We start from the raw sequence: 24045 nt of genomic DNA, 5'->3' as shown, positions 1-24045 counted from the left end.
GACTTCAGACTCCTCCCTTTCCTCGCCTCCTCTTCGATTTTCCATCTTCGAGATTTCTCTGAAACGAGCTCAAGGAACTAGAACTCACCAAGATAGTGCTTACTGAAAGCTTCAAATCTTGAAAGGTAACGAGGAGACGGTGTTCTGGCTCAAGCGATAACGAGGGTCGGGTAACGGTCGGCGGCGAGGGACTGGCGGAGTTGAGCTTTGAAGGAAGAGAGCAGGAAGAGGTTTAAGAGTCAATATTGACAGAAGGAAGGTGTGGAGTCGATGTATGGAAGCCTCATGCAGCTATGGGAGTAGCCAAAGAAGGGGGCTCGAAGAAAGGGAAGTGGTCACCTTCGAGGAGGAGGGAGGACCAGATTTTGGCTGAGAGAGAGCTAACGAAAGGAAGGGAAGGAAGGTCAGCACAAGAGTTCCTCGGTAAATTTGAAATCACCGGGAGATACCGAGAGGTATAGGCTCCCGTTCTTGGCGCTGAAAGCAGCTCCGAAGGGAGATGGAAGGTCTATAGAGCGAGAAGGAAGTCGAAGCATCTCCTTCTTCGGCATGAGCTCCTCGCTTCCCTCCCTCCCCTCCTTCCCCTCTCTTCGAACCCCATTTTCTCGCCACCTCCTCCACCAAATCGCTCAAATTTTAAAGGAGCATAGACTTGAGACTCACCTTCGAAGCCTCGGGAAGTTTTGAAGGAGAGAAGGATCAAGAGAGGGTTGGGGAGGAGGTGGTAAAGTCGATGCTCCTTTCTTCCACAGCTCGCGCTGGTCTCACGAAGAAAGCGAGGTCGACGATCGTGCGAGTCTGCTGGTCTCTTGGGACGAACGAGAAAGATAGAGAGCGAAGGAGGAGGGACGAGGTCCGGAAGGGGGAAAAGAAGGGAAGGGAAAAAGGAAGGTTGGTGGGTGAGCGTTAGGAGGAGGAAGCAAAATGCATTCGTCCATCTCCAAGCTCACCCTCCTCCTCCTCCCTGCGACGGCGGGGGAGAAGGGGGAGAGAGCGCCAACGACAAACGTAATGGACCAATCTCTTCGTTTCTTTTTTAGCTGGCTCATGATCAGAATCGTGAAGAGAAGGCCACGCTGTAGCAGCAGATGTTTTGGCAGATTTTGTAGGAAGGAGAAGGCAGATTCGTCGAAGGCGCGGCGTCCCCAAACCTCGCCCAACCCTTTTCTTCCTTCTCCCCTTTGAAAGGAAGCTTCCTCCTTGCACATATTTCCTTCTTCCCTCCTTGTTCGGTAGCGGAGGAGGCGGGTAATTTAAGGATGCTCGATCAACAACCAGAAAACAGGAGAGAAGGGGAATCAGGGGTCAAAGAAAGTCGAATACTCGAGTTCCGTCGCGTCCGAAAGTCAGTCGCGTCGAAGTTGTTTGACCCAACCTTCTTCCTTCTTTCCCTCGTCTCAAATCTCGTTCTTCTTCCTCGAGCATCGTAAACCCACCTGAACCTAGAGGATATAGAGATGATCCGACGAGTAAGAACATGTCGGCCTGTCTGACTCTCGGGAACAGAACCTCTTGGGCGATCAAGCCACGCAAGAAGTGAAGTTGAAGTTGGCCTCCCCGAGTCGATGCTCCTCTCCTTCCTTTCAGAGGGTGGGAAGAGCGGAGGAACGCAGATCGAAGTAAGTTGTCTTGAGCTAACTAGTCCAAGTGCGAGCCTTGAGATTACTTCCATGCAAAAAAAGAAAAAAAAGGGGGACTGCGAAAGAGAGGAGGAAGGTCGGGCCCGATCTCTCCCTCCAGAACTCCTTACACCGAAAAGAAGAGCGTGGGTGAGCAGTTTTTGGCTTCTTCACATCCACAGGATCTTCCGTCCAGAGATGAAAATATGAGGTGATGTGAAGGAAGAGAACGAAGAAAAGCGAGCGGGTCGGGAGTGAACGCGTCGTTTGGTTGGTTTAAACTGACTCTCTCTCTCGAACGAATGTCGTGATTCACCTCGCATGTCAGTTCCCTGATTCAGAATGTGGCCTGCCCCTCACACTAGTCAGCTTTCTCGTAGGGGGAGAAAGGGAGGGGAAGCACGAGCTTGACCGAGGGAAAGGTGACCGGCGACGCGTCCTTCCCTTTGCTCTCCCTCGCTTTGACATTCGAAGATCCTGGAGGAACCTTTAGTTTTTTTTTCATCTCTGATAGAGCGTCTCCAGTGCCTTGTGTTCGCTCAGCAGCTTCTCCAAGAACGCTCGCGACGCGTCTCAACATGCCGAACGAACGAATCATTCAAATCAGCTCCTTCGAACCTCCCACCATCCTAACATGCCCTACTCCTGCTCGATCCGAGAACAAAGGTAGCTTCGCTCGAGTCTCGTTCTTCTTCCCTAGCCCTGACGGCTCGTCCTCTTTCGAACTCCCAACCTCAACCTCGATTCCCTTCATCCCCTCCTCTGCCGTTTCCTCGACCGAGGATGAAGTCTCTGGTTCCCCTGCTGGTTCTGAGGCTGCCGGTGGAGGTGGTGGTGCGGGTATGGATCTACTGAGGGAGCAGGTGAGGCAGGTCTCTTGGATTAGGTGGGAGTGGGAGGAGGAGGCTGAAAGCGAGAGGAGGAAGAAGGGAATGGGGAATCAGAAAAGAGGTCAGCGAGGAGCTGAAGTGAAACGAGGCGGACTGAGAGAGGTTACATACGTTTGATCTTGATCTTGGAAGTGGTCCCAGGGAGGAGAATGGTTGAGCAGGCCTTGCAGATCGAGCGTTTGAAGGAGGGATCGCTGGAAAGAAGGAAGGGGAGGGAGGCAAGGTCAGTTTCGAGTCCCACCTCCAGTGCAACTACAAAGCTCTCCGTTCATCTGGACCCTGGGAAAGGAATCCAGAGAGTTCTGATCTACACAGGTACATTCTGGACAAGCGAGACTTCCATATGGAGCGACGATTGAGCTCGAACCAAAAGTTGAGCTCGAGCTCACGCTTCCTCCTCCTTCCCTTCTTCCTCTCCTCCTCCCATCCTCCCTACAAGTCGAACAAATTGAGAACGAGAGAAGAAAGAAGCACTCACAGTTTAGCCTTGTTATGCACACTAATATCCTTAATCCCCTCCCCTATCCCTCTCGCCAACCGACTCAAGCTCCCTTGGTCTCCTTCCCTTCTTCTCTTCCTCTTCCTCCCGTTCCCGCTCTTCTTCCCTCCCCCTTTCTTCACCTCTAAATCCTTCCCCTTCCCACACCTCCTTATCTGCTCCTCCCCACCACCACTCCCGCTGGCTACTGGATGCTGAGACTCCTCTTCCTGAGCGACGAGGAAGAACGTAGCAGCTTGATGCATGAAGCTCAGACGGAGGAGGAGGTCTCGGTTTTGGATGGAGGAGGAGGTCGGGAGGGGTGGGTTGGAAGAGGTGGCTTTGGCTTTGGCCATGGCTTGGAGAAGAGAGGAGGAGAAGGTGTTCGGGGGGGGGGGAAAGGGTGGGTGGTGGGGTTGAGGGAGGGAGAGGTTGAGCTCGACTCGAAAGTTACTCGGAGGCAGGAATCAAGGCCCTCTTCCCCTTGAGATGAAGTTTTTTTTAGGTTTCGACCTGAACTTGAATTCTTCGCTGTTCTCTTTTCTTTTCCTCTCGGGCAGGGGAGATATCTTGCGGGAGCATCAAGACCGAAGCAGAGACGAGACGCGTCGTGGAAAAAAAGGGTAGGTCCATGATAAACGAGCGAGCGAGAGCGATGCAAGAGTATAGTGGGTGGGTGGGTAGAAAGAAGGACGTAACAATGTAAGTGAGAGAATGAAGTAACGCGAGGCGAGGTTGAAGAAGAATTAAGGAAAGCCCAAAGGAGAGAATCGAAACGAAACCAAGATCCAAAAGAAGAGAAAGCGTCCGACCGAGACCGTCGCGTGAAACTATCTACAGTACGAGTCTAGAGAACAAAGCAAACGAAACGAAGACGAGCATCAAACCATCTAATGATCTATCAACAGTCCTCGAGCGTCGTAGTGGCTCTGAGGCTGATGGTCGTTGTAGCCTCCCTCCCCTCCCTCTTCCTCGTCGTCGCTCGAGTTTCGTCGTCGAGGAAGAGCTCCGGTACCGAAATCGTTCCCGGAAGCGACGGTGGCTGCTCCTGCTCCAACGGGGACAGCTGCGGCAGCAGGGATCCCCAGGAAGGGGTTGACGTTGGGTCCGCTGGCGACACCGGTGAAGGAGGCGGGAGCTTGAGCGAACTGGGCGGTAGGAGGGGCCTGAGAGCGAGAAGAGTAGGAAGTAAGGGGAGTCAAGGTCAGAGGGCAGTAAGATAGAGAAAGGGGATGAGAGGAAGAAGAAGGGGACGCACGGCACTAGTGTTCACCAAGCCCTCAGGTCCGCTCCCAGGAGCAGCATATCCACCGCTCCCCAATCCTCCAGCTCCTCCAACTCCGAAGAAAGTCTTCAAGGCGAAGATTCCCAGTCCAACGAGAAGGACTGCTCCAACGACCGAGCCAATGACGACTCCAGCGATAGCTCCTCCGGACTGAGAGAGAAGCGCGAACGAGAACGAGAGAGAGAAAGTCAGTACAGCAAGAAAGAACGAGATCAAAGCAAAACGGAACTGACCAAAGTCTTCTTGGGTCCATTGGCGTTGTTGGCGGCGACGATGACGGAAGGAGAGGCGGAGGAGGAGTCGGTCGGGATGGTGGAAGGGACGACGACAGCGCTCGACGCGACGAGGAGAGAAGAGTAGACCGAGGAGGCGAGGGTATCCGTCGAGAGGAGGAGAGAGGAGAAGACGGCTTGAGAAGTGACTGAAACGACCGATGGTTCGACGAGGGATGCTTGAGTAGCTGTCGCGACGACGGCGCTGTCGGTTTGGAGAGGGCTCGACTCGGTGGCTGATTCAAGTTCTGCGAGGAGAGATGGCTGCTGGCTGGGCTCAACACTAGCCGTCTGAGAGGCATCCAAGACGTCCGAGAGAGTGGGTTGAGCGGAAGGGAGGCTGTCGAGAAGAGGAAGGGAAGAGCGGATCAGACCAACGACGCGACGGCGGAGAACAGTCATCAATGTCAGGCGAAGGAGGAGAACGATTCAGTTCTATCCACTCACTCGGAGACCTCAGCCTGAGAAGCAGAGTTTGTAGCCGTAGCTGGAGAGACTGCTTGACTGTTGCTGTCGCTGGCGGTGACGGAGGGAGGAGTGACCGAGTCCGAGACGGTTTGGGAAGCCTCAGGGACGCTGACGGTGCTGGGAAACGAAAAGAAATGGAATCAAGTCAGCTCTCGAGATGTGTAGGAGCAAATAATCGAAAAGGGCGAGACTCACACAGGGGAAGAAGAAGTGACAATCGGCTCCGAAACCGAAACCGAATCGCTTCGAGTGACGGGAAGACTTCTGAAGAAGAGGAAAGGCGGAAGTCAGTTAATCGCGTTCACACCTACGAGACGGATGGGAAGAGGTACTGACGAGGAGACAGGAACTGACACCGTCCCAGAGGTCGTAGCAGAAGCTGAGTCCGAGGTGGGGATCGAGCTCGAAACCGAACCGCTGAGGGGAAACAAACAGGGGACGATTCAGCGACTCAGAGAAAGCTATGGACAAAGGTGACATGAAGATTGTGAGAAAATGAGCTCACGAAGAAGTAACCGTAGGGGCCTGAGACGAAGTGATCACAACCGAGGACTCGGAGGAGACGCTTCGACTCGAGGTTTCGATGGAGCTTGACGTCGAGATCGGAACCGAACTGCTGCTGATTGGAAGCGAGCTGCTGCTGCTGCTGCTGATGGGGATGGAGCTGCTGCTGATCGAGATCCTAGGGAGATAGAAGGAAACATAAAGTGAAGATCCAACGGGGTTGGTCCACTCAGTCTCGATCAAAGGAGGAAAGTGGTGGCGACGGAATCAAACTCACGACGACGAGGTCGAGATCGGAAGGCTACTCGACGACGAGGAAGAGCTGGAGCTGACGCTCGTACTACTAGTGGTGCTAGACCTTATGAAAGTGAAAGAAGCGAGGTCAGTTCGAATCTTCAGCGTTCGTGAAAGGGAGGAGAGGTTCGAGCTCACGAAGACGACGAGGTGATCGGAAGCGACGAGGAGGACGAGCTGGTGGAAGTCGGAGGAGCACTCGAACTCGAACTGCCAAGAATCAAAACGAAGAAGAGGAAGGTTTAGAAGGGAGACGAAAGCAGAGAAGGAGAAAGACGCAAGGAGAACTCACGACGAAGTTGAAGTTGGAGGGGCGCTCGAAGTGGAAGAGGACGAGCTGCTGGATGAAGACGAAGACGAGGACGAGGACGAAGACGAAGACGAGGTAGAAGACGAGGTAGAAGACGATTCCGAAGAGCTTGAGGAAGAACTGAAACAAGGAAAGCTCAGAGTCAGCCCTGGCCTCCTCTCTCTCTCTCTCTTCCCGTTTCCGTTTCCGATTCATGCGTCCTCCGAGACTCACGAGACGGAGAACGTAGTGCAGACAGGGCTAGGGTAGACGGTGGTGTATCCAACGAAGGAAGAAGCTGCCTCTGTAGCGGTAGGGCTGGGAGGAGGGAGCGAGCTGAAGTAGTCGAGGAAGGTTGTCGTGGTGAGGAAGGTTTCACAACTCTGGGTTCCTTGTCGTTTGACGGGAAGAGGGGTGGGATAAATCCTCGAGCCTCCTCGTCGAAGGTTGGTGTTGTTGGCTGGAGTGCATGTGGTCGTGAGGAAGCTTGAAGTGACGCTGGGGAGAAGAGAGAAACACGGGAAGGTTCAGCTTGGGATTCCAGGCTTCTCTTCTCGTCCCTCCGAGACCCTCCCTCTCTCGATTCAGGCGACGAGCGAGAACGAAACGATGTGAACTCACGTTTCAGAGTAGAAGCCTTGCTCGGTGAAGGTGGTGAAGAGGGTAGTCGAGAAGGCTGAGAATACTGCATCGACCGTCGGACTGCCACTGAAGCATGAGACGCTCATCTTGGGCTGAGGAGAGAGAGAGCGACGAGGAGAGGGGAGAGGGGAGGGGAGGGAGCCGAGTCGAGTCGAGTCGAGTCGAACGAGGAGGAGGAGGAAACGAGAAAGAAGAAGGAGTTGGAAGGCGAAGGTGGTAGGTGGTGGTTGAGAGGGAAAGGAGGCAGTCCAGAGGAGGTTAACGAAAAGGCCTTCTGTGAGAAAGGTCTCGGACCTGACGGGGACGGAAGGAAGCGAGGAAGGGAGAGATCGAAGGAACGCCTTTTTTTTTGATGCTGGTTTGAAAACGGACAACTGAAACACGTTTCCATGAAGAGCTGCATCTTGGCGAGCAAGAAGGTTTCACAAAACGTCAACAAGGAAGCTTTTCTGGATCGTCGTGGTCGTGGTTGGAAGAAGAGAGGAAGGAGGAGGTCGAAAGAAAGGCATGTGAGCTCGAGCTCGTCTTCTCTTTTCGTTTGCCTCCGACTCCCAACAGACTCGAACTCAGTAGGCTGAATTTCTTCCTTCGCCCATCTCTCTGATACCTTCTCTTTCGTATTCGTCCTTTTCAGATCCAAGGAGATGAAGCAAACGACCCTCTCCGACACAGCAAACGAAGCTCCTCCCTCCCTTCCTCCTCCCTCTTCTACCCACGGAACTCGTCGCTCTCATCATCGAAGACATCGAATCTGTCTCTGATGTCAGAACCATACTGGGTGTCTCTCGCTCTTTCAAGGAGGTGAGTTTGGGCTTCGAAAAGGGGAAAGAAACCAAACTCTCTCGGTCGAAGCTGACCTCTTCCTCCTTCTCCTCCTCCTTTTTCTTTCCTTTCGTTGCTCGTCGCTCAAGCGCTCGCAATACCGAGAGCCTACCGTAACGACGTCATCAAGGTAGTGAGTGCGTTCAAGGCTCTTTTCGATCTTGCTCGGGATCCGGGGATAGTCGCGGCCATCAGGTCAGTTCGAGGAGAGATTGAAGGAGCGAGAGACTCGACGCGGTTCGATCTCGCCCTCTTCCTCGCTGACAGACTGAACGCTCCCTCTTTTTCTCCGAGTACAGGATCATCACCATCAACGTTGACCCGTACGAGCTCGAACGAATCGAAAGCGGCTGGGCCCAGGAAGGTCCCTTCTTCGCCTCCGCCTCTCTCCCTCCTCGTCAACGTCAAGAGGCTCGAGATCGTCCCCTCTCGCTACATCTACCTCATGAAGGAACTCCACCACTCCCATCCTTCTCTCGAACACCTCCTCTTCGACGCTTGGACGCACACGGACAACCAGCTCCAACCTCTCCCTTCACCGCGGCCTCTCGGATCCCCTCCTCTTCGAATCAACCGCATCTCCTTCTCCTCCCCCAGAGCATCGCTGGGAGGCTTTTCTCGGACCCACCGGAACGACCCCATCCAGCTCATCCTAGACCTTCGTCAACCATCACAACCCTCCAGATCGGAACTCTCGACCAACCACTCCTCGAACGAACAAGACGACGCGTTTTTCACTCCCGGTTTTCCTCTCTCTCCCCTTCCCGGCCCTCCAACCCTCCTCTCCCTCCAACGGATCGAACTCAACATCTGATGTGCGGGGCAGCTCAAGTGGAAGGTTGAGAGGGGGAAGGCAGGGAGGAGTTACGGTCGATGGATGATGGGACGCGGTTTTGGTTTGAAGAGCTAGAGGGTGCACTTACGGGATCGTATTACGACGAGCTTTATGCTTGCTTATCTGGAGGGGGAAAAATATGTGATGTCGTGTCACCCAGTTTCAGCGTTCACTGGGAAGAGAGAGAAAGCGATGCGGACGGACGAACAGTCTCGACGCGACGGACGGGGAAGCCAACTTGATTCCGCTTCTTTCTTTGTTCTATTACTTTACAGTTTGTAGATTCGAAAGAGTTTGTTTTCTGATGATGGAAGTATAGTATAGCGTTCGCTCACAAAGGGGCTATATACTACTTGTGGAGTGTCTCTTGGGGTTTCGAAGGCGACGACGAGGACGCGTCGAGGTCGAGGGTCGGGTTTTTGGATTTTCTTTCTCCCCTGACTCTGACTCTTTCTTTGTCCCTCTCTTTTTCATGTTCCCTCTCCATCCCTAAACACACCCGATGACCAAGATGAACTCATGGGATGGGGTTTACTCTCCTCCAATCCTCTCCGTCCCTACTCATCCACCTCCATCCCCCTCCCCACCCGCTCCAGTTCCCTCTCCACCGCTTCCAACCTATCCTCCCCTCCCAACCCACCCCCTCCCCCTCCGCCTCCCGCAGCAGCACCCAACCCTCCAATCGCCCTCTCCTCCACCCGATTGATGAACGCTGCTCGTCCCAGTCCAGCGGACCCGTCGTCGTTCGAGTCGTTGGGTTGAGGGTTGGTGAACGCGAGGGTGGCAGGTGAAGGGAGAGCGGCGAGGGAGGTTTGGAGGGTGGAGAGGGAGGAGACGAGGGTGGTGAGGGTTTGAGGGAGGGGTGCGACTGATGAAGGATGGACAGGAAGAGGAAAGGTCAGGTTCGGATCGAGGGGAAAAGGGGAACGATAGGGATCGGGAACGGGTTAGCTTGGAGAGCTGGGAACGTACGGTTGTATGACTTAGCCGTCTCCTTGAAGAATGCTAGTTCTTCCGAGAGAGCTTTGGCTTTGGCGAGGGAGTGTTTGGATCGAAGGGAGGCTTTCTGGAGGGTTTGGAGGAGGAGTCGTTTCTGTTCAGATCCAAGCGAGGACAACAACGAGCGAGAGAGAAGATAGGTTCAGCTCAGGTCGGAGAAGATGGAGTGGGAGTGAGAGTGAGAGTGGGTAGGTTGGGAGAAGACGGAACGACGCGTCGAGAGAGGAAGGGAGAGAGGAGGAGACGAAGAAGACGAAGGCTCACCTGCTCGACCTTCGCTCTCAGCGCATCTATCGACAGATCCAACGAGTGCTCTCCTCCGTCCAGTGACTCAGCAACGTATTGACCTCTTGGAAAGTCCAGATTCTCGTGAGCGGGCTGTTCGTTCGCGCAAACCAAAACGATCAACAAGAGGTCAGCTCGACCGTCTCTGTCCCTCCCTTCCCTGTCCCTCCCTCCCTCCAAACCAGAATCCAGAACTCACCAACACCACCCCACCCCACTCCCCCACCGTAAACGCGTTCCTATAACTCCAACTCATAAACAGTTCCATGGCTGCATCCATCTGAGCGGTCAAGAGGGTTTCCATGGCGTGCATGCCCGTGTCGAGTTCTCGTTCGAGAGCTTCCGCTGTGACGTTCGATGGAGGTTTGGATTTCGAAGAGGAGGAGGAGGAGGGGTCTGTACGAGTTTCGAGCCATTTCTCTACGGTTACGAGGACGTCGAAGATTTCGGCGTTGGCGGCTTCGTGCTGGAGGAGGAGAGAAGGGAAGGGAGGAGGGAGAGGGTGTGAGCTTTGGAGTTGACGAGAGGAGGAAAAGGACGGAGGGCATGAGACGATAGAGTCGTATAGACGAGGATGGGAGTGGAAAAGTGGAGTATATGCGCTTCAAGGAGGGCGGTGGATAGAAGAAGACAGGGCAGAGAGCTTGGAGACGAGCTCAACAACAACGAGCTCCTCCTTCCTTCTCTGCCTTCTCCCTCGCATCCATCCTACTTCTACAAGCTTTCTCGACCCAGCCATGACCTCCACCGCACTCTCCCACCCGTTTGCGATGCCTCGTCGACTTGGAAAATCTGCTCTCCTTTGCTCGGATGGATGGATGCGAGCTCTTCCTTTCTTCCCTCCTCCTCCTTCTCTCCTTCTCCACTCACAATATCAAACAACAACTTCCTCGCCGGAAACCCCATCAACTGAGTCACCACATCCAGCTGCTCGTCGTCCGTTAAAGGCTGGATAGGTCGATCTTGGATGGGAACGTAAGAAGGAGTGCACGAAGAAGACGAGGAGGGAGGAGCAGGAGGGCGAGGTCCTCCGCTGGATTTGCGAGAGGAGGAGGAGGAGGGACGTGAGGAGGAGGAAGAGGAGGAAGGACGGGCCATGCTGGAAGCGAAAGAGGGAGAGGAGGAGGAGGGAGGGGTGGAGGGGTAGGGGGAGGAGAAGGAAGAAGGGGGGAGCGCGAGCTGAGGTTGGGCGTTTGAGGTCAACAACACGCCGTGAAGGAAGGAGGGGCGAACGAGCTCGCGTTTCGGTTTGTTTCTTTTCATTTCGTTTCCTAAAAAGTTTGCTAGAGAGAACCGAGAGATGGCAAGATCTAATCCTGACGAAGAAATTCGAGCCTGCCCAAGCATTGTGTTGAAGGTTGGGGAGGAGGTCGAAATGGCCGAGCTCAAGACGAAGTCGAGGACGCGTTCGCTCAATTCTGTGCTTGGTCGCGCTCAGTGCCGGACTAATCTCGAGGACCTAGCACCAGTGCTCAGCTGTCAGAATGAGCAGGACGAGATCTCTGAGCTAGGATGCTCAGAAGAGACGAAGTCTGAATCCCTCGCCTTCCTTCGCTCTTCTCCTCTCATGGAAGAGACGAGCAGCGTACCCTGCATTTCTAGCAGCACCGAGCAGATGGACAAGTCATACTTTCATCCCCGTGATTCGAAATCTCAAATGCTCCCACGTTCGAGCAGCAAGACTTGCGGAACGAAAGACGCGACGACGCGTCGAACGGATCGATCTTTACTCCCTCACTACGAAACGATAAGCCACCCTCTCGATTTCGACCCCCAACGCCTCAGATCACCAGCTATGAAGGGGGAGTACTACCCAGTCCACAAACCCAAAACGAGAAACTCGGATTCAAAACGAAGTCGCGTCGCCCACCTCGAACCCGACCTCTCCCTTCTCCTCTCCTCCCGTAAGCCATTCATCTCGATGCTCTGCCCTTCCGCGCCTTTCTTTCTCTATCCCTCTCGAAACCCAAGGATGGAAGGAGCGAGAGAAACCAAACCAAAATCGTGAAAACAAAAGGAGAAAACCAAGAATCGTGCCGCCTTCCCGCCCCTCGTTTCGTCTTACGTTAAAAACCAAAGAAAGAGAAGAAATGCTAGCTAGACTAGTCTACCATATGCGTGCGTGCGTGCGTGTATTACGAAACCAATTCGAACCAAACCAAACCAAACCGAACCCAACCCCGTTCGAGACCAGCTCTCACTCAACTACCAATTCCACCCATCATCCCCACCCTCCGCACTGCTGCTCCCTCCCGACGCCGGAGAGCTCTTCTTTCTCTGCGGACTACCACTAGGCGGTCCGATCCTAGGACTGGGACTCCTCCCTACCGGCACCAGAGGTTCCTGCAACCCTCCCTCTCCCGCCTCGTGCGACGCGTCCCACGGAGCCATCTTGGTCGTGCTCGGATGTCTCGAGTGGTTCGGTTTGCTGCTATTGGAGCGAGAGGTTTTAGAAGAGAGCGGTTGGGAGGGGATAGGAGGGGAAGCGAAGAGGGAGGTTGGACGGGCGTGGGTGTGAGAGGAAGGGGAGGAGAGAGGGTGGGAGACGGGGGTGGGACCAGGAGCGGAGGAGAGGGTGACGAGGGTGGATTGGAGGGTGGAAGCTAGGCCTAGGGTGGCTCGTTTGGAGGATTGGAAGCTGTTTGAAGGAGAATAAAGAGAGAGAGAGAGAGAAAGAGTCAGTTTCGAACTTGGGACGACGAGGAGAGAGAGAGAGAGAGAGGTGAGGGACGAACTGTTCATTCCCCGTCAACGAAGTCGCCAAATCTCCCCATCTCTTCCCCCATCCACCGCCGCTCAAACTGCTCCCACTGGAGGAAGCCATCTCCTCCATGAGGGATCTCGGATCCCTCGTTCTCGTCGGTTCCTCGTCCTCCCCGATCCCAGCGAGTCGATGATCGTGCTGCTCCCTCCCGCTTGTTTCCTTGTTCGCATCAACTCCCCAAGCGGATGATCTCTCGTCCGTCGGAGTGAGCGAGAAGAGCGACGACGAGGTGCTCGAGCTGGAAGTGGTAGAATCGAAGGACCCTCCTTGGGAGGACGATCCACGAGGGTTGACGATGTTGTTGGCGAGATCGAGGGAGGAGGGAGCTGTTGAGGAGGTTGAGGATGAGGACGAGGAAGTGGAGGACATGAGGGAGAGTCGTTTGGATCGTGCTGAGGAGGAGGATAAAGCAAGGGGACGAGGTGGGAGGGAGGAGTTGGTTTTGGGAGGAGGAGAGGAGGGTTCTTCGCGAGCTTCGGAGACCATGTCGAGTCCGGAACGAACGACGGATCCGAGGAGGTCGAGACTCGTTCGAGGAGGTGCCGGTCGAGTTGTCGTGCCATTGGACTTCTTCGTAGGCGACAACGACGACGACAACCCATTGCTGCTACTACCCTCCCCTGAAACGTCCTCCTCCTCCCCTCCCGCTCCCACTCCCAGAAGCGACGTCAAGAACCTCTTCCCGCTCTGCAAAGACTCGGGACTCAACAACCCTCCAGCACCACCGTCCGCTCCACCGAGAAGAGAAGCTGCCGACGAGGTAGGGATCGATCCTGTTGGGAGGTGGGTGTTGGTAGAAGAAGGGGAAGGACGACCGGACTGGGACCTCGAGACGATGTTGGACCATTTCTTCTTGAGCGAGGCGAGCTCGGAATCGTTTTGAGCGAGAGCTTCTCGGAGTTCGAGGGACTTGGATTCTTTTTGGGCGATGTAGGAGAGGAGATCGGAGTGTCTGGGGAGGCAGAGCAAGAAGGAGAGGGAGAGGGAGAGAGGGTGTGAGCTCAACGACAAGGAAGGAAGGAGAGAGAGGGCTCGTGTGCTTCGTGTGTTCGAGCTGAGACTTCGAGGGTAAAGATCCTATGTACTCACTTTTCAACTAGAGTTAACGAATCGGAAGGATCTCTCTCGAACGACGACGCTCCGCTCCTAGTAGTTGATGATGGTGCAGCAGGGAGGGAGGAAGGAGGAGGAAGAGGAGCCAGCTCGTTCGACGTTCTCCTTCCCTCTTCCTCAAACGAAGACCTCTCGTTCTCGCTCAAACTCCTCCTTCCTTCCAACGAAGATCTTCCTCCTCCCACTGATTGCTTCCCTAATCCTAGTCCTAACGGGGATCCTCCTAAAGGTTGTTGCTGGGATGCGAACTGGAAGGAGGAAGAAGCGCGGTTGGGAGAGTAGGAAATGGAGGACTGGCGACGGTTTGGATTCCTTCCTATGGATCCTGAGCGAGAGAGAGGAGAGGGACTGAGAGGAGGGGTGGTGGAGTTGGTGAAGGATCCATCCGTTGAGGATCTTGGACGAGGAGAGATGGACGAAGGGAACGAAGGCGAGGAGGAGGAAGGCGACCGCGACGGTTGGATCGAGGACGGAGCGAGAGAGAGTTGCTTCAAGTGAGATCGTCGAGGAGTAGGAGGAAAGAGGGGAGTCACCACGGGAGGAGGGTGAGCGGCGATGGGGAGATCAAAGTCCATCCTAGAAGAAAGAACGGGAGAGAGAAGAAGGAAGGAAGGTGTTGGAGGAGAACGAAAGAACACGACCTCTCGCTCTTTCTCCGAACAAACGTCGACGCGTCGCGCAGTATTGTTTGGTTGGTTGCCCTACAAAGTTAAGCTTAATTTCTCCTTAGCTCGTATAGAAATTCCCTCCAACCGCATCTCTGTTAGAAAAATCTCAACGAAAACTTGCTCTCTCGCTCGACTTTGGTCGACCTTCCTCCTCTCGATCCCCTCGCGACCTCCCCCTCTCCTCCCTCGTTCCTCTCGCCCCTATCCCTCCCCTCTCTGGCTCCCTGCTCATCATGTCTTCTTCCTCTCTCAAACCATCACCACCACCACTTCCTCGTAGACATAGAGACCAGGACATCTCTCCATGGACTCTACTCACGCGATGAACGAGATCTCGACTCATCCAAAGCTCAAAGTCCAACTCCTCCTTCGTCAGGGCGTCACTTCAGCCGGATCGACGCTCTCGGCGCTGCTGGAAGTGGATTCGAGAGCAGAGTTCGAACTGGGATTGGGGACGATGATCGTGGAACTTGTAGGGACGGAAGGTGAGTCTTAGGGGGGTCGTAGGAGGATGAGCGAGGGAGGGAGGGAGGGAGGGAGGAAGAAGGTGGTGAGCTCGAGGAGGAAACAGGAGAGTGGGTTGAAGAGGAGCTGTTTTCGCTGCAGGAGGGTCTGGAGAGGAAGATTTTCATGTCTTCAGAGGCTCTTGAGCTTCTCGGAAATCTATATCAGCTCAAAACGGCTTCAAAAACCTTCCATCTTCCTTTCTGAAGAGACCAGTCGAGCTCACCCTCTCCTCCCTCCCCTTTCTCTCTCCCTCTGTTCCCTCGTCCTCTACCAGAACTCATCTCGAAATCCACCACTCTCCGAGCCATCTTCATCCACGAGATCAACAGATTCCAAGGAAAGGATCTCGTACGTCCTTCTGCTCCTTCCGACATCGCTTCTCAAAACGACGACGGTCGAGCTCACCTCCCTCTCGCCTGCTCCGCTTTCCCTTCTCGCTCTCTTCTCTCTATGTTTCGCTCCCTCCCTCCGCCAGCCTCCAAGCAACATCTGTCATCCGATCCAAGATGCTCGGTTCCCTTTCCCTAAAGGACACTGGCCAGCTAGAGAAGGGTTAGTCGGATTTGTATCTCTCTTTGAGTCTTCCTCCTTCTTTGCTCACTCCTTTCCCTTTCTGTTCCTTTAGGAAATGCTCCTTCCCGATCTCGTTCCTTCTCCCCTCCACGCTCCCTTCTTCCCTCTGCTTACTCCCCAACAAACTAGCCCGCATCACCTACTCGCTCCGCTCGTCCATCTCCCTGTCCTACAAAGGGCAAACAGCCGTCCTCGTCACGTCCAGAGACGTCCCTGTCGTCGGGATTCTGGACGAGCTGGATGGTCAAGGAGAGGGAGGATGGGGTGGAGAGGGCGAGGAATGGATTGGTCCGAATGAGGTCGTATGGGAGGGGAAGGTGGGCTGGGGAGCAGGAGGGAACGGCGGGGGTGGGAAGGTGAAGGTTGAAGTGGGCGTGGGAGAGAGATGTTTGGTTGCTGGAAGGAAGGAGGTGGTGTGGTTGAAGGTTGGAAATTGGGCTAATAAGAAGGTGAATGGCTTTCTGTTTTTCTTCGTTTTCCGAGGAGCTCGTTTCGGAGAGGGAGAGACGACGGGGCGAAATCAGCGTCGCGTCGAACTCGGAACGCTCATCCTTCCTTCCTTCTTTCCCACAGATCTCCAATCCAACCCTAACCATCACCCGTCGACTCCTTCTCCCTTCCCCACCAACGCACAACCCAACCAGCAAGACTCCTCACACGCACGAACTCGTCGTCTCCGACGTCGTTCTCACCACTCCCTTTCGAGGGAATCAGTTCGAGTTCTTGCCCAACACCGAGACCGTCGTTCCTCTAGAGATTCTGATACCGGAGGATCTGAGGAGTCTGAGAGCAGGGAAGAGGGATGATGGTCGAGGGAGGGGAGGGAAGAGGGATGCTTTGTTCGAAGTGAGGTGTGTCGTCGAGGTGAAGGTTTCGACGGGGGTTCTTGGGTAAGTACCTTGTCGGTCTGTTCTTTCTGCGAGATTTGAGGCCAAGCTGAACCTCTCCTCTTCCTTCTGCATCGCAAACAGCAAAGACATCCATCTCGAACTCCCCGTCTTCGTCGCTCATCCCGCTTCCCTCCCTCCCGCGTTCCTCGACCGTGTCCCTCCTCTTCACCCAACGATCGCTCCTCCTCAAACACCCTTCCCTCAACCCTGGATCCAAGCTACTCGAACGGGAAGTCCTCAGTCGTACAACTACCCTCCTCCTCCGCCGTTTCACCCAACTCAGCAGCAGCAACGATCGTCGTCGGCGATGTCGTTCCATCCTCCTCAAACTCCTCTTCCTCCTTCGACGAACGCTTGGCCATCGGGAGTCCCTTCGCCTGGAACTCCCTTCATCACGGATTCACCCGTTGGGATGTACTCGCCCTCGGTTTGGGACTCTCGAGCAGCGTCGGTGGCTCCTGCTCCCTCGTCCTGGGGAGTTCAACCTTACGGAGGAGGATCTAGACCTCCTTCGTCGATGGGATACGCTCCTCAACAGCAATGGCAAGCTCCACCTCCTCCTCCTCGTCCCTCGTCGGCCATGGACGCGTACTCCCCCGTCGGAGGAGGATGGCAAGGCTACGCGCCTCCGTTCTCGTCCCAAGCGGCTCCTGCTCTTCCTTCCCCGAACCTCCAGCAGCATCATCACCCCAACCCTCCTCCCCGAAGCAGCACCACCCCAGCTCCTCACGAATACTATCACAACCACCCTCCTCCTCCTCCCATCCCTCAGCAAGTCATCTCTCCTCAAGCCGAACGGATCTCGCATCATCTTCGAGACTCGTCCAAAACAAGAGGTCGATCCGTCTCCCCTCCTCGATCCAACCTCGTCTCCTTCCTCGACGCGGCAGTCGAGCCATGGCAGCAGGAGCAGATCGTCTCCCTTAGTCCTCGACCTCCCTCCTCCAACGGTGTCCCCGTCGACTCCAACTTCCTCCGACGCGTCAACCACGTTATTAACCAACCCCCACCTCGATCCGCTCCCTCCCCAGCTCCAGGATTTTACGGTCAACGCCAACCACCTTCGACCGTTCCCCTCTCATCACACATTCCTCCAGGATTCGTCCCCTACCACGAAGTCCTCTCCCCGAAAGCTATCTCTCTCCCCGAACTTGCTCACGGGAGAGGGTACTTCGACGCCATCGGAGAAGCAGGAGAGAGTACGGCTGGTGGGACGATGAAGTCTGTTGCTGAGTTGGAGAGGATGGTGGAGGAGCAAGCAGAGTTGTTCGTGGTGGATGGGAAGATCGTTGGACCGCTGAGTTGGAACTCGACGAGGGAGGACGAGGACGAGGACGAGGACGAGGACGAGGAGAGAAGGAGGAGAAGGAGGGAGGAAGCCATCAACAAGACGTTACCTCCTCCTCCGGTTCCTTCGATCAGGACGAAACCTTCGGTTCTGGGAAATGCGGGAGGTGGGAAGAGGGAGACGGTCGTGCCGGTGAAACCGTCGTTGTTGGAGGCATTCGAGAAGGCTGCTGAGGAGAAGGAGAGGAGGAAGGAGAGGAGGAAGGAAGGCGAAAGAAATGGGGGTGGGATGATGGGTGCTGGGTCGAGGAGGAGTTCGGCGGATGTGAGAGGAGGAGCAGGGAAGGTCGACGCGTCGGTTTCGGTCCCGAGGTCGACGACGATGCCTGCTCTTGCTGCCTCTTCGACTACTACCCCACCAGCTTCTCCGGTCAGCAACACTCCCGCTACTCGAGACGCAACTCCCAAAGTTCCAAACCCTCCAGCGATCCTCCCTCTCCCCTCCTCCTCGAAATCTCCCGTCCCTCCCGCTCCCGAACCTCCTCGAACTCCCACGACCTCCCAATCAGCAGCAGCAGCAGTGACTGCCAAACCCTCTCCTCGATCAGCGACTACCTCCCTCGCTCCTACCAAATCAGCTCTCGCCGAGATCGAACGTCTCAAGAAGATCAAGGGAGATCGAGTGGGAGCTTGGCTAGGAGGAGCCGTGCTGGCGAAGGGACGAGGAGACGATTCGGAGGGAACCATCAGGGATGGGAAGAGGAGGGAGATCGTGGTGGTGGAAGATGTTCCTGCTACGGGAGGAGGAGGAGGGAGAAAGTCGGGAGAGAGAGAGAGGGAGAGGGAGAAGGAGAAGGTCGTCGTCGCGTCTCAGGCCAAACCTCCAACTTCGTCGTCGGTCGTCGTTCCCTCCCTCAAAACGGCGGCTCCTACTCCTCAGCCAACTCAACCACAACCGATGCTCGCCGCTCGCACATCTTTCAAAAGCATATCCCTCGACGTCGCACCCTCAGCTTCCCCCGTTCTTCGACCGACGAACGAATCGGATCCCGAGATCGTCGTCCCTGCGAAGTTCGCCAGTCGGTTCAAGAAGACGACTCAGGTTGCTGGGATAGGGATGGAGGAGAAGCAGAAGTACGATGGGAGGTCGGCGAGAGGTGGGAAGGGTGGCAAGGTCGCTGATGTTACGAAGGTGAGTTGTTTGCTGTCCGTTTCGACGCGTGGTCTCTCTCCGACGCTGACCCCCTGCCCTGGCTTGATTTGGCGAAACAGATCTGGGCAACCGTCATCGATTCGGAAACAAAACCTTCTACCACCTCAGCTCCATCGTCTACCACCAAGCCCAAAGTCCCTCCTACCACCCCAACCTCGTCGACGAGCAAACCGACTTCATCCTCCCGCTCGACTCCCTTCCTCGCCAAAGCTCCGTCCTCCACACCTACCACTTCCACTTCCGCTTCGGTCCCGTCCACTATTACCACATCCCTCCCAGCTCCACCCCGCAACCTCATCAAATCCACCTCCGCTCCAGTCTTCCTCAACACCGCCGGCGCGTCCAAAGCCTCCCTCTCGTCCGCTGCGAGCTTGATGTCTCCCTCATGGACGAAGACGAAGCCAACAACGCCGAGGGAGAAGCCTACGTCGACGACGATTGGGACGTTGGATAAGAGCTTCTCGAAGGCCAAGCTGAAGGAGTTGAGGGATCGGTATGGAGGTTGAGGAGAGAGAGAGGACGTGTGCTTTGTTTTGCTTTCCGTTCGGCTGCTTCGTTTCCCTTTGTTTAGCTTTCCTCTGTTTATCTGTGATTCCCGACGCCTTCTCATTTGCTTAATTAACCTTATCGAACGTCTGTTTGTTCTTTGCTTCGAAGATGATCTCGAAGCAACGCTCCAACACGCGTCTCCGAGACTTGTCGGTCTCGTTCTCGAAGGGAACAACTCTTGTTCCTGACCCTTCGTTTGGCGACTAGTTTACACTGATGTGCTTTCTCACTTCCTCTCGAGGAAGAGGGATCGATTCAGGCGTCGCTCGAGGCGGTTTCTGGACATGCCGGCGCTCTTTCGCTCTTCCTCTTTCTTCCTCTTCTCTTGTCGTGTGCACTAGGCCCAGTTCTTTTGATTCACCTTCTACCATGGTAGGAAGTCAGTTCGAAGATCCGGAAGCTCCATCTTCCGCCCGTTTTCGTCAAGGTCGAGACACGCCGCACCACAAACGAAACCCTTTCTCGGTCTTTGATAGGTTTGACAAGACATATGCTAAGATGAAATGAGTTGAAGGAAAACCATAAACAACTGAAGAAATCGAAACGCCAAAGGTGCTGAAGAAACGAGACCAGGAAACAAAAACCGAAAAATGCAAGACGCGCCTCGACCCGACCCTCTCCTTCCTTCTCCTTCGATCAATCACTCAGCACGATCATCTCCCCTGCCGACCCACTTCCCCTCCCACTAGCGTTCACACCACCTCCATCATCTCTCTCGACCTTCCTCTTCTTCTTCCCTCCTCCCTCAGCTTCACCCGCACCGAGACTCGTTCGACTCCCATTCCTGCTGACTCCTCCGCCTCCTCCTCCTCCTCCAGCATCACTCAACCCTCTCCTGATCTGTACAGCGGGCGAGATCACCGTCTCCCAGGGATCTACCTCCTTCTTCGCGCCTCCTCCTCTGTTCGTCGGAGCGGCCTGAGCCTGAGCGTTGTCGAACTCGTTCCAAGCGTCCTGATCGTCGTCGTCGTCGTCCGAGTCGGGGAGTCTCCGCAAGGAGGAAGTCGAGGATCGAGGTTTGGGTTTGGGTTTGGGCTTGCTGGAAGAAGCGACGGCGTTGGTTGAGAGTTTGGGTTTGGATTGAGAACGAGGTTGAGGACGAGGTGGCGGAGGAGACGAGGAAGGACCAGCGTTGAGTTGAGCGTAGATCTCCTCGTCCTCGTCCTCGTTGAACTGAGATTCAAAGTTGTTGTAGTCGTCCATAGCGAATCCGTCTTCGTCCTCGTCCTCGTCCTTGATCTGCTCGTCCTCTTCCTCTTCTTCTTCCTCCTCCTCTTCCTCCTCGTCATCTGAGACCTGCTCGGCCTTCCCCTTTCCCTTCCCACTCGTCGAAGCTGAAGTCGATGCCGTAGCCTTCTTGGTTCCAGCGGCGGCGGTCTTCTTTGCTGCTGGAGCCTTCTTCCTCGACTTGACGGGGAAGACCTGGACGATGGGATCTCCTCCGATTCGAACTCCGCTGTTGATCTCGTCCTTGGAGTAACGAGAGAGTCGCATGCTCTGGCGTCCGGGAATGATGTAGACGTTAGTGGCGTAAGCGGTGGCTTGGTAGGCTAAAACGAGAAAGGAAGAGGGAGAGGTCAGCTCGACGAGACGAGACGAAGAACGACGCGTCGGAACGAGGATACACTCACATTCTCCGAGGTAGTCATCGAGTAGCAGTCGCATGATCAGAGACTCCACAGCCTATAAACGCCTCAAAGAAGCAAGACGGAAGGTCAGAAAACTGCTCGAGAGAAAGCTCTCGTCGTGGAGACAGGAAAGGCGAGACGACTCACGTCCTTCCCAAGCTCCGACTTCCCTCCACAAACCGCGTCGAGATCGATGGTTGACTTCTCCGAGGACTGCTTCCTCTTTCCCTTCTTCCCAGTTTCGACGATGGAGAACGATCCTCCTCCCAATCCTCGGACGAGATCTCCCAGTGCTGAAACGGTGATTCGACCGTCCTGGTTGTGCACGAATTGGGAGACTTTGCAACTGGAAAGAAGAGGTGAAGATGGAAAAGAGGAGACGACATAGGAAAGGGTCAGTGGCGAGGAGGGAAAGAAGAGGGAGGGAAGAACGACGACTCACATCTTCCAAGCTTCGATGGTCACGTCCTTCCTCTCGATCGAGTTAGGATCTCGAGTACAGTTGTCTTCCCAGAACCGAACCGAAAGAAACGAAAGCAGAGTCTATCAGTACCATCTTAACCGGCGACGCCGAACGAACTCGAGAGAAGAAAGGAACTCGAACTCACCACAATGCCCACAATTCTCCTCCTTCTCCGCCCAACTCTTCGAAGGCAACGACGCCGAAGTCGAGAAGTACCTCCCGAACAGAATCTTCCTACACGTTTCCAGATCCTGGGCGTAAGCGATCATCTCCCTCAACTTCGGTTGACCCTCTTGATCCTGCGGTACGTCAAAACGAGGAAGGAGTTCGAGTCAGCATTGTTCGACGGTGGAAGGGAAAGAAGAAAGAAAAAGAGCGAAGGAGAGGTCTTGTACTCACTCCGGCAGTCAACGAACTCATCCTTCTAGCATCCTGAGCTCGATAGAACAACACGCAAGACGCGTCTTCCCCGTCTCGACCTGCTCGACCTGTTTCTTGGTAATATCCGTCGAGGGATTTGGAGAGGGAGTGGTGGAGGACAAAGCGGACTGAACGAGCGAAGAAAGAAGAGTGAAATGAGGTCAGCTGAGGTGGGGAAGACAGTGAGAGGTGGGAAGAGAGAGAGAGAGGGGGGGAGCGGGAAGAAGACGGGAAGGACGAACCGTTTCCCTTGTCGATCCCGAGGCCGAAAGCGATGGTAGCGACGACGACGTTGACCTATGATCAAAACCGAGTGACGGATAGAGAGTCAACGTCGGTTTTAGAAGCTAGAGAACGACAAGAGAGAAACAAATCGACTCACCTTGCCCTCCCTCCACCTTCGATGCAACTTCTGCTTCTCGTACTCGTCGACGTCGGCATGGTAGACTCCAGTTCTGATCTTTCCATTCGAAGAGGATTGAAGACCGTCCGAGACCGTTTGAGCATCCTGAGGGGAAGAGAACGTGAGAAGGAGAGAGTCAGCGAAGGTCGACGCGTCTCGACGGAGAGACGAAACGAACCTTCTTGCTGAAGCAGTAGATGATTCCGGACTCGTTGCTGTAAAAAGGAAAGAGGCTATTCAGCCAAGATTCGAGCACAAAGAGGAGAGCGGGACGAACGCGTGATGTTCGAGGATGTAATCCGACATGGCGACGAGAGCGGCCTTCGCACTCGAGGGTTTGATCTCGACCTTGTAGTGGAGGTTCTTTCCTGTTTGCGAGTAATCGAGTGAATATCAGCACAGGCTTTCGAGGAACTCGAGGTCGGAAGACTTACGGTAGAGAGGAGCGTCGAAGAAGACCGTTCCCTTATTGTTGGCGTCTGCGAAGAGACGGAGGGATACGGTCAGCCAACATCGTTTCCTGTGATCTGTTCGAGATGGACTCACCATCCGAAGGAGTAATAGGACCCATGTTGAGAGTCTTGAGAAGGTCTGGAAGGACCTTGCGAGAACATGTAGCTGTGACGGCCAAAATTGGGACGCCAGGGAAAAAGGTGCGCAGGACCTTGCGATGAAGGAAGAGAGGAGTCAGTTATAGAGATGTCGAGGAGCATTAGGGGGATGAAAGGAGCTCACGGAGAGCTTGTTGTAGTCAGGTCGGTAGTCGTGGCCGAGTTGGGAGACGCAATGGGCTGTGAGAAGAGGAGACGAGTCAGCGACGGACGAGGAAGACGCGTCGAAGAGGAGAGAGAGGGTAAGCGCTCACCTTCGTCGATCACAAATCTAGCGAGTCTCCCTTGAGTATGCATCTTCTGAAGCACGGACGTGAACGGCTTCGACTTGGAGACCTTCTCCGGCTGCACTCCCCAAAAATCGTCACAGAAAAAAAAACTAATCAGCTCCAGCCTTGTCCCTCTCTCCCTCAGCCAACCCACTCCCTATCCACTCTTCCCGTCACTCACCGTAACGTAAACCAACTTAATCTCCCTCCCATCCTCCCCACTCAACGCCCCTTCCTCCCCAGCCCGACTCCCCGACCCAGACGCTCTCGTTGGACCTTCGACCAATCGACGACAGATCACAGTTTGTTCAGGCTTGGGTACGGAACTGGTGAGCATGACGCTGGGGATGTCGTTCTCGTGGAGGTGGATGATCTGGTCGGCGATGAGGGAGAGAAGAGGAGAGATGACGATGGCTGAGAGGAGAAAATGAGAAGGAAATAAGTTGAGTTCGAGAGAGAAGAGAGAACTAAGAGAAAGAGAGTATGGGACGTACTCGTTCCACGTGTAAGAATAGCAGGGAGTTGGTAGGTGAGAGACTTCCCTCCTCCTGTCGGCATGATGCTGCGAGAAGAGAGGGAGGGAGGAGGACGCGTCGAGAGTCAGCGAAGGAACAGGTCGAAAGAAGCACGCAGGGGAAGTTTGAACGAACCAGATGATATCTCTTCCATCCATGTTGGCGTTACAGACTCTGCGTAAAAGAAGAAGAAGGCCAAAGGGGAGAAATCAGCATTCAGTCGGTCGATCGAAGCGTCTCTCCTCACGCGTCTCGTCCCTCTCCAAAAACGAAGTCCTCGGGACTCACCCTTCCTGACACAGCCTGTAGTTCTGAATCCCAAACACCTCCCTCATCTTCTTCTTCATATGCAAGCTCCACTCGTAGTCGCTGACGAGGTAGTCCGTTCCTCCGTTCCCAGTAGGTTTCGAGACGCGTTGCATCGTTCCGAATCCACCGTTGGCGTTCGAGGTGTAGTTAGAAGAGGAGGAAGAAGAAACGAGGGCTTTTC

The 24045-nt window shown here is 54.9% G+C and overlaps 7 protein-coding genes across 7 annotated transcripts; 2 read left to right on the top strand and 5 right to left on the bottom strand.

The window, feature by feature from the left end:
* Positions 1-2199: 2199 nt before the first annotated feature.
* On the bottom strand, positions 2200-3395 carry BDY24DRAFT_383968 (ribonuclease P Rpr2/Rpp21/SNM1 subunit). Its single transcript, XM_076639745.1, has 3 exons — positions 2988-3395; positions 2621-2703; positions 2200-2525 (listed from the first exon to the last, which is right to left on the bottom strand). Exons 1-3 carry the CDS (start codon positions 3341-3343, stop codon positions 2218-2220), a joined length of 747 nt encoding a protein of 248 aa, XP_076498340.1. The 5' UTR covers positions 3344-3395; the 3' UTR covers positions 2200-2217.
* A 213-nt stretch (positions 3396-3608) lies between these two features.
* Positions 3609-7204, bottom strand: BDY24DRAFT_285799 (uncharacterized protein). The gene is made up of 12 exons (XM_076636998.1): positions 6721-7204; positions 6334-6597; positions 6103-6240; positions 5949-6020; positions 5794-5874; positions 5518-5694; positions 5349-5429; positions 5208-5276; positions 4992-5129; positions 4506-4884; positions 4246-4422; positions 3609-4153 (listed from the first exon to the last, which is right to left on the bottom strand). Exons 1-12 carry the CDS (start codon positions 6825-6827, stop codon positions 3878-3880), a joined length of 1959 nt encoding a protein of 652 aa, XP_076498339.1. The 5' UTR covers positions 6828-7204; the 3' UTR covers positions 3609-3877.
* Positions 7205-7289: 85 nt separating this feature from the next.
* BDY24DRAFT_440112 (uncharacterized protein) lies at positions 7290-8377 on the top strand (the record flags this gene model as incomplete). The annotated part of the gene is made up of 2 exons (XM_076644496.1): positions 7290-7542; positions 7858-8377. Exons 1-2 carry the CDS (start codon positions 7502-7504, stop codon positions 8375-8377), a joined length of 561 nt encoding a protein of 186 aa, XP_076498338.1. The 5' UTR covers positions 7290-7501.
* A 346-nt stretch (positions 8378-8723) lies between these two features.
* Positions 8724-10894, bottom strand: BDY24DRAFT_440111 (uncharacterized protein). Its single transcript, XM_076644495.1, has 5 exons — positions 10553-10894; positions 9882-10148; positions 9662-9775; positions 9371-9491; positions 8724-9266 (listed from the first exon to the last, which is right to left on the bottom strand). Exons 1-5 carry the CDS (start codon positions 10778-10780, stop codon positions 8956-8958), a joined length of 1041 nt encoding a protein of 346 aa, XP_076498337.1. The 5' UTR covers positions 10781-10894; the 3' UTR covers positions 8724-8955.
* Positions 10895-11717: 823 nt separating this feature from the next.
* BDY24DRAFT_440110 (uncharacterized protein) lies at positions 11718-14177 on the bottom strand. Its single transcript, XM_076644494.1, has 3 exons — positions 13536-14177; positions 12418-13398; positions 11718-12320 (listed from the first exon to the last, which is right to left on the bottom strand). The coding sequence occupies exons 1-3, from the start codon at positions 14132-14134 to the stop codon at positions 11888-11890; spliced, it is 2013 nt and encodes a 670-aa protein (XP_076498336.1). The 5' UTR covers positions 14135-14177; the 3' UTR covers positions 11718-11887.
* A 354-nt stretch (positions 14178-14531) lies between these two features.
* BDY24DRAFT_369433 (uncharacterized protein) lies at positions 14532-19203 on the top strand (the record flags this gene model as incomplete). The annotated part of the gene is made up of 7 exons (XM_076638060.1): positions 14532-14712; positions 15009-15082; positions 15210-15286; positions 15360-15624; positions 15881-16197; positions 16279-18676; positions 18757-19203. The coding sequence occupies 7 exons, from the start codon at positions 14532-14534 to the stop codon at positions 19201-19203; spliced, it is 3759 nt and encodes a 1252-aa protein (XP_076498335.1).
* A 679-nt stretch (positions 19204-19882) lies between these two features.
* Positions 19883-23977, bottom strand: BDY24DRAFT_406471 (RecQ family ATP-dependent DNA helicase; the record flags this gene model as incomplete). Its single annotated transcript, XM_076642709.1, has 18 exons — positions 19883-20796; positions 20878-20929; positions 21022-21220; positions 21317-21380; positions 21483-21636; positions 21737-21885; positions 22000-22054; positions 22140-22265; positions 22339-22375; positions 22438-22528; positions 22595-22639; positions 22707-22824; positions 22896-22951; positions 23026-23116; positions 23222-23454; positions 23535-23602; positions 23691-23729; positions 23844-23977. 18 exons carry the CDS (start codon positions 23975-23977, stop codon positions 19883-19885), a joined length of 2625 nt encoding a protein of 874 aa, XP_076498334.1.
* Positions 23978-24045: the final 68 nt, after the last annotated feature.

Source organism: Mrakia frigida (assembly GCF_051309035.1).
Source record: "Mrakia frigida strain ATCC 22029 unplaced genomic scaffold BDY24scaffold_9, whole genome shotgun sequence".
In the NCBI taxonomy this organism is placed as follows: Eukaryota; Fungi; Basidiomycota; class Tremellomycetes; order Cystofilobasidiales; family Mrakiaceae; genus Mrakia; species Mrakia frigida.
This window is presented reverse-complemented; position numbering and strand designations above follow the sequence as displayed.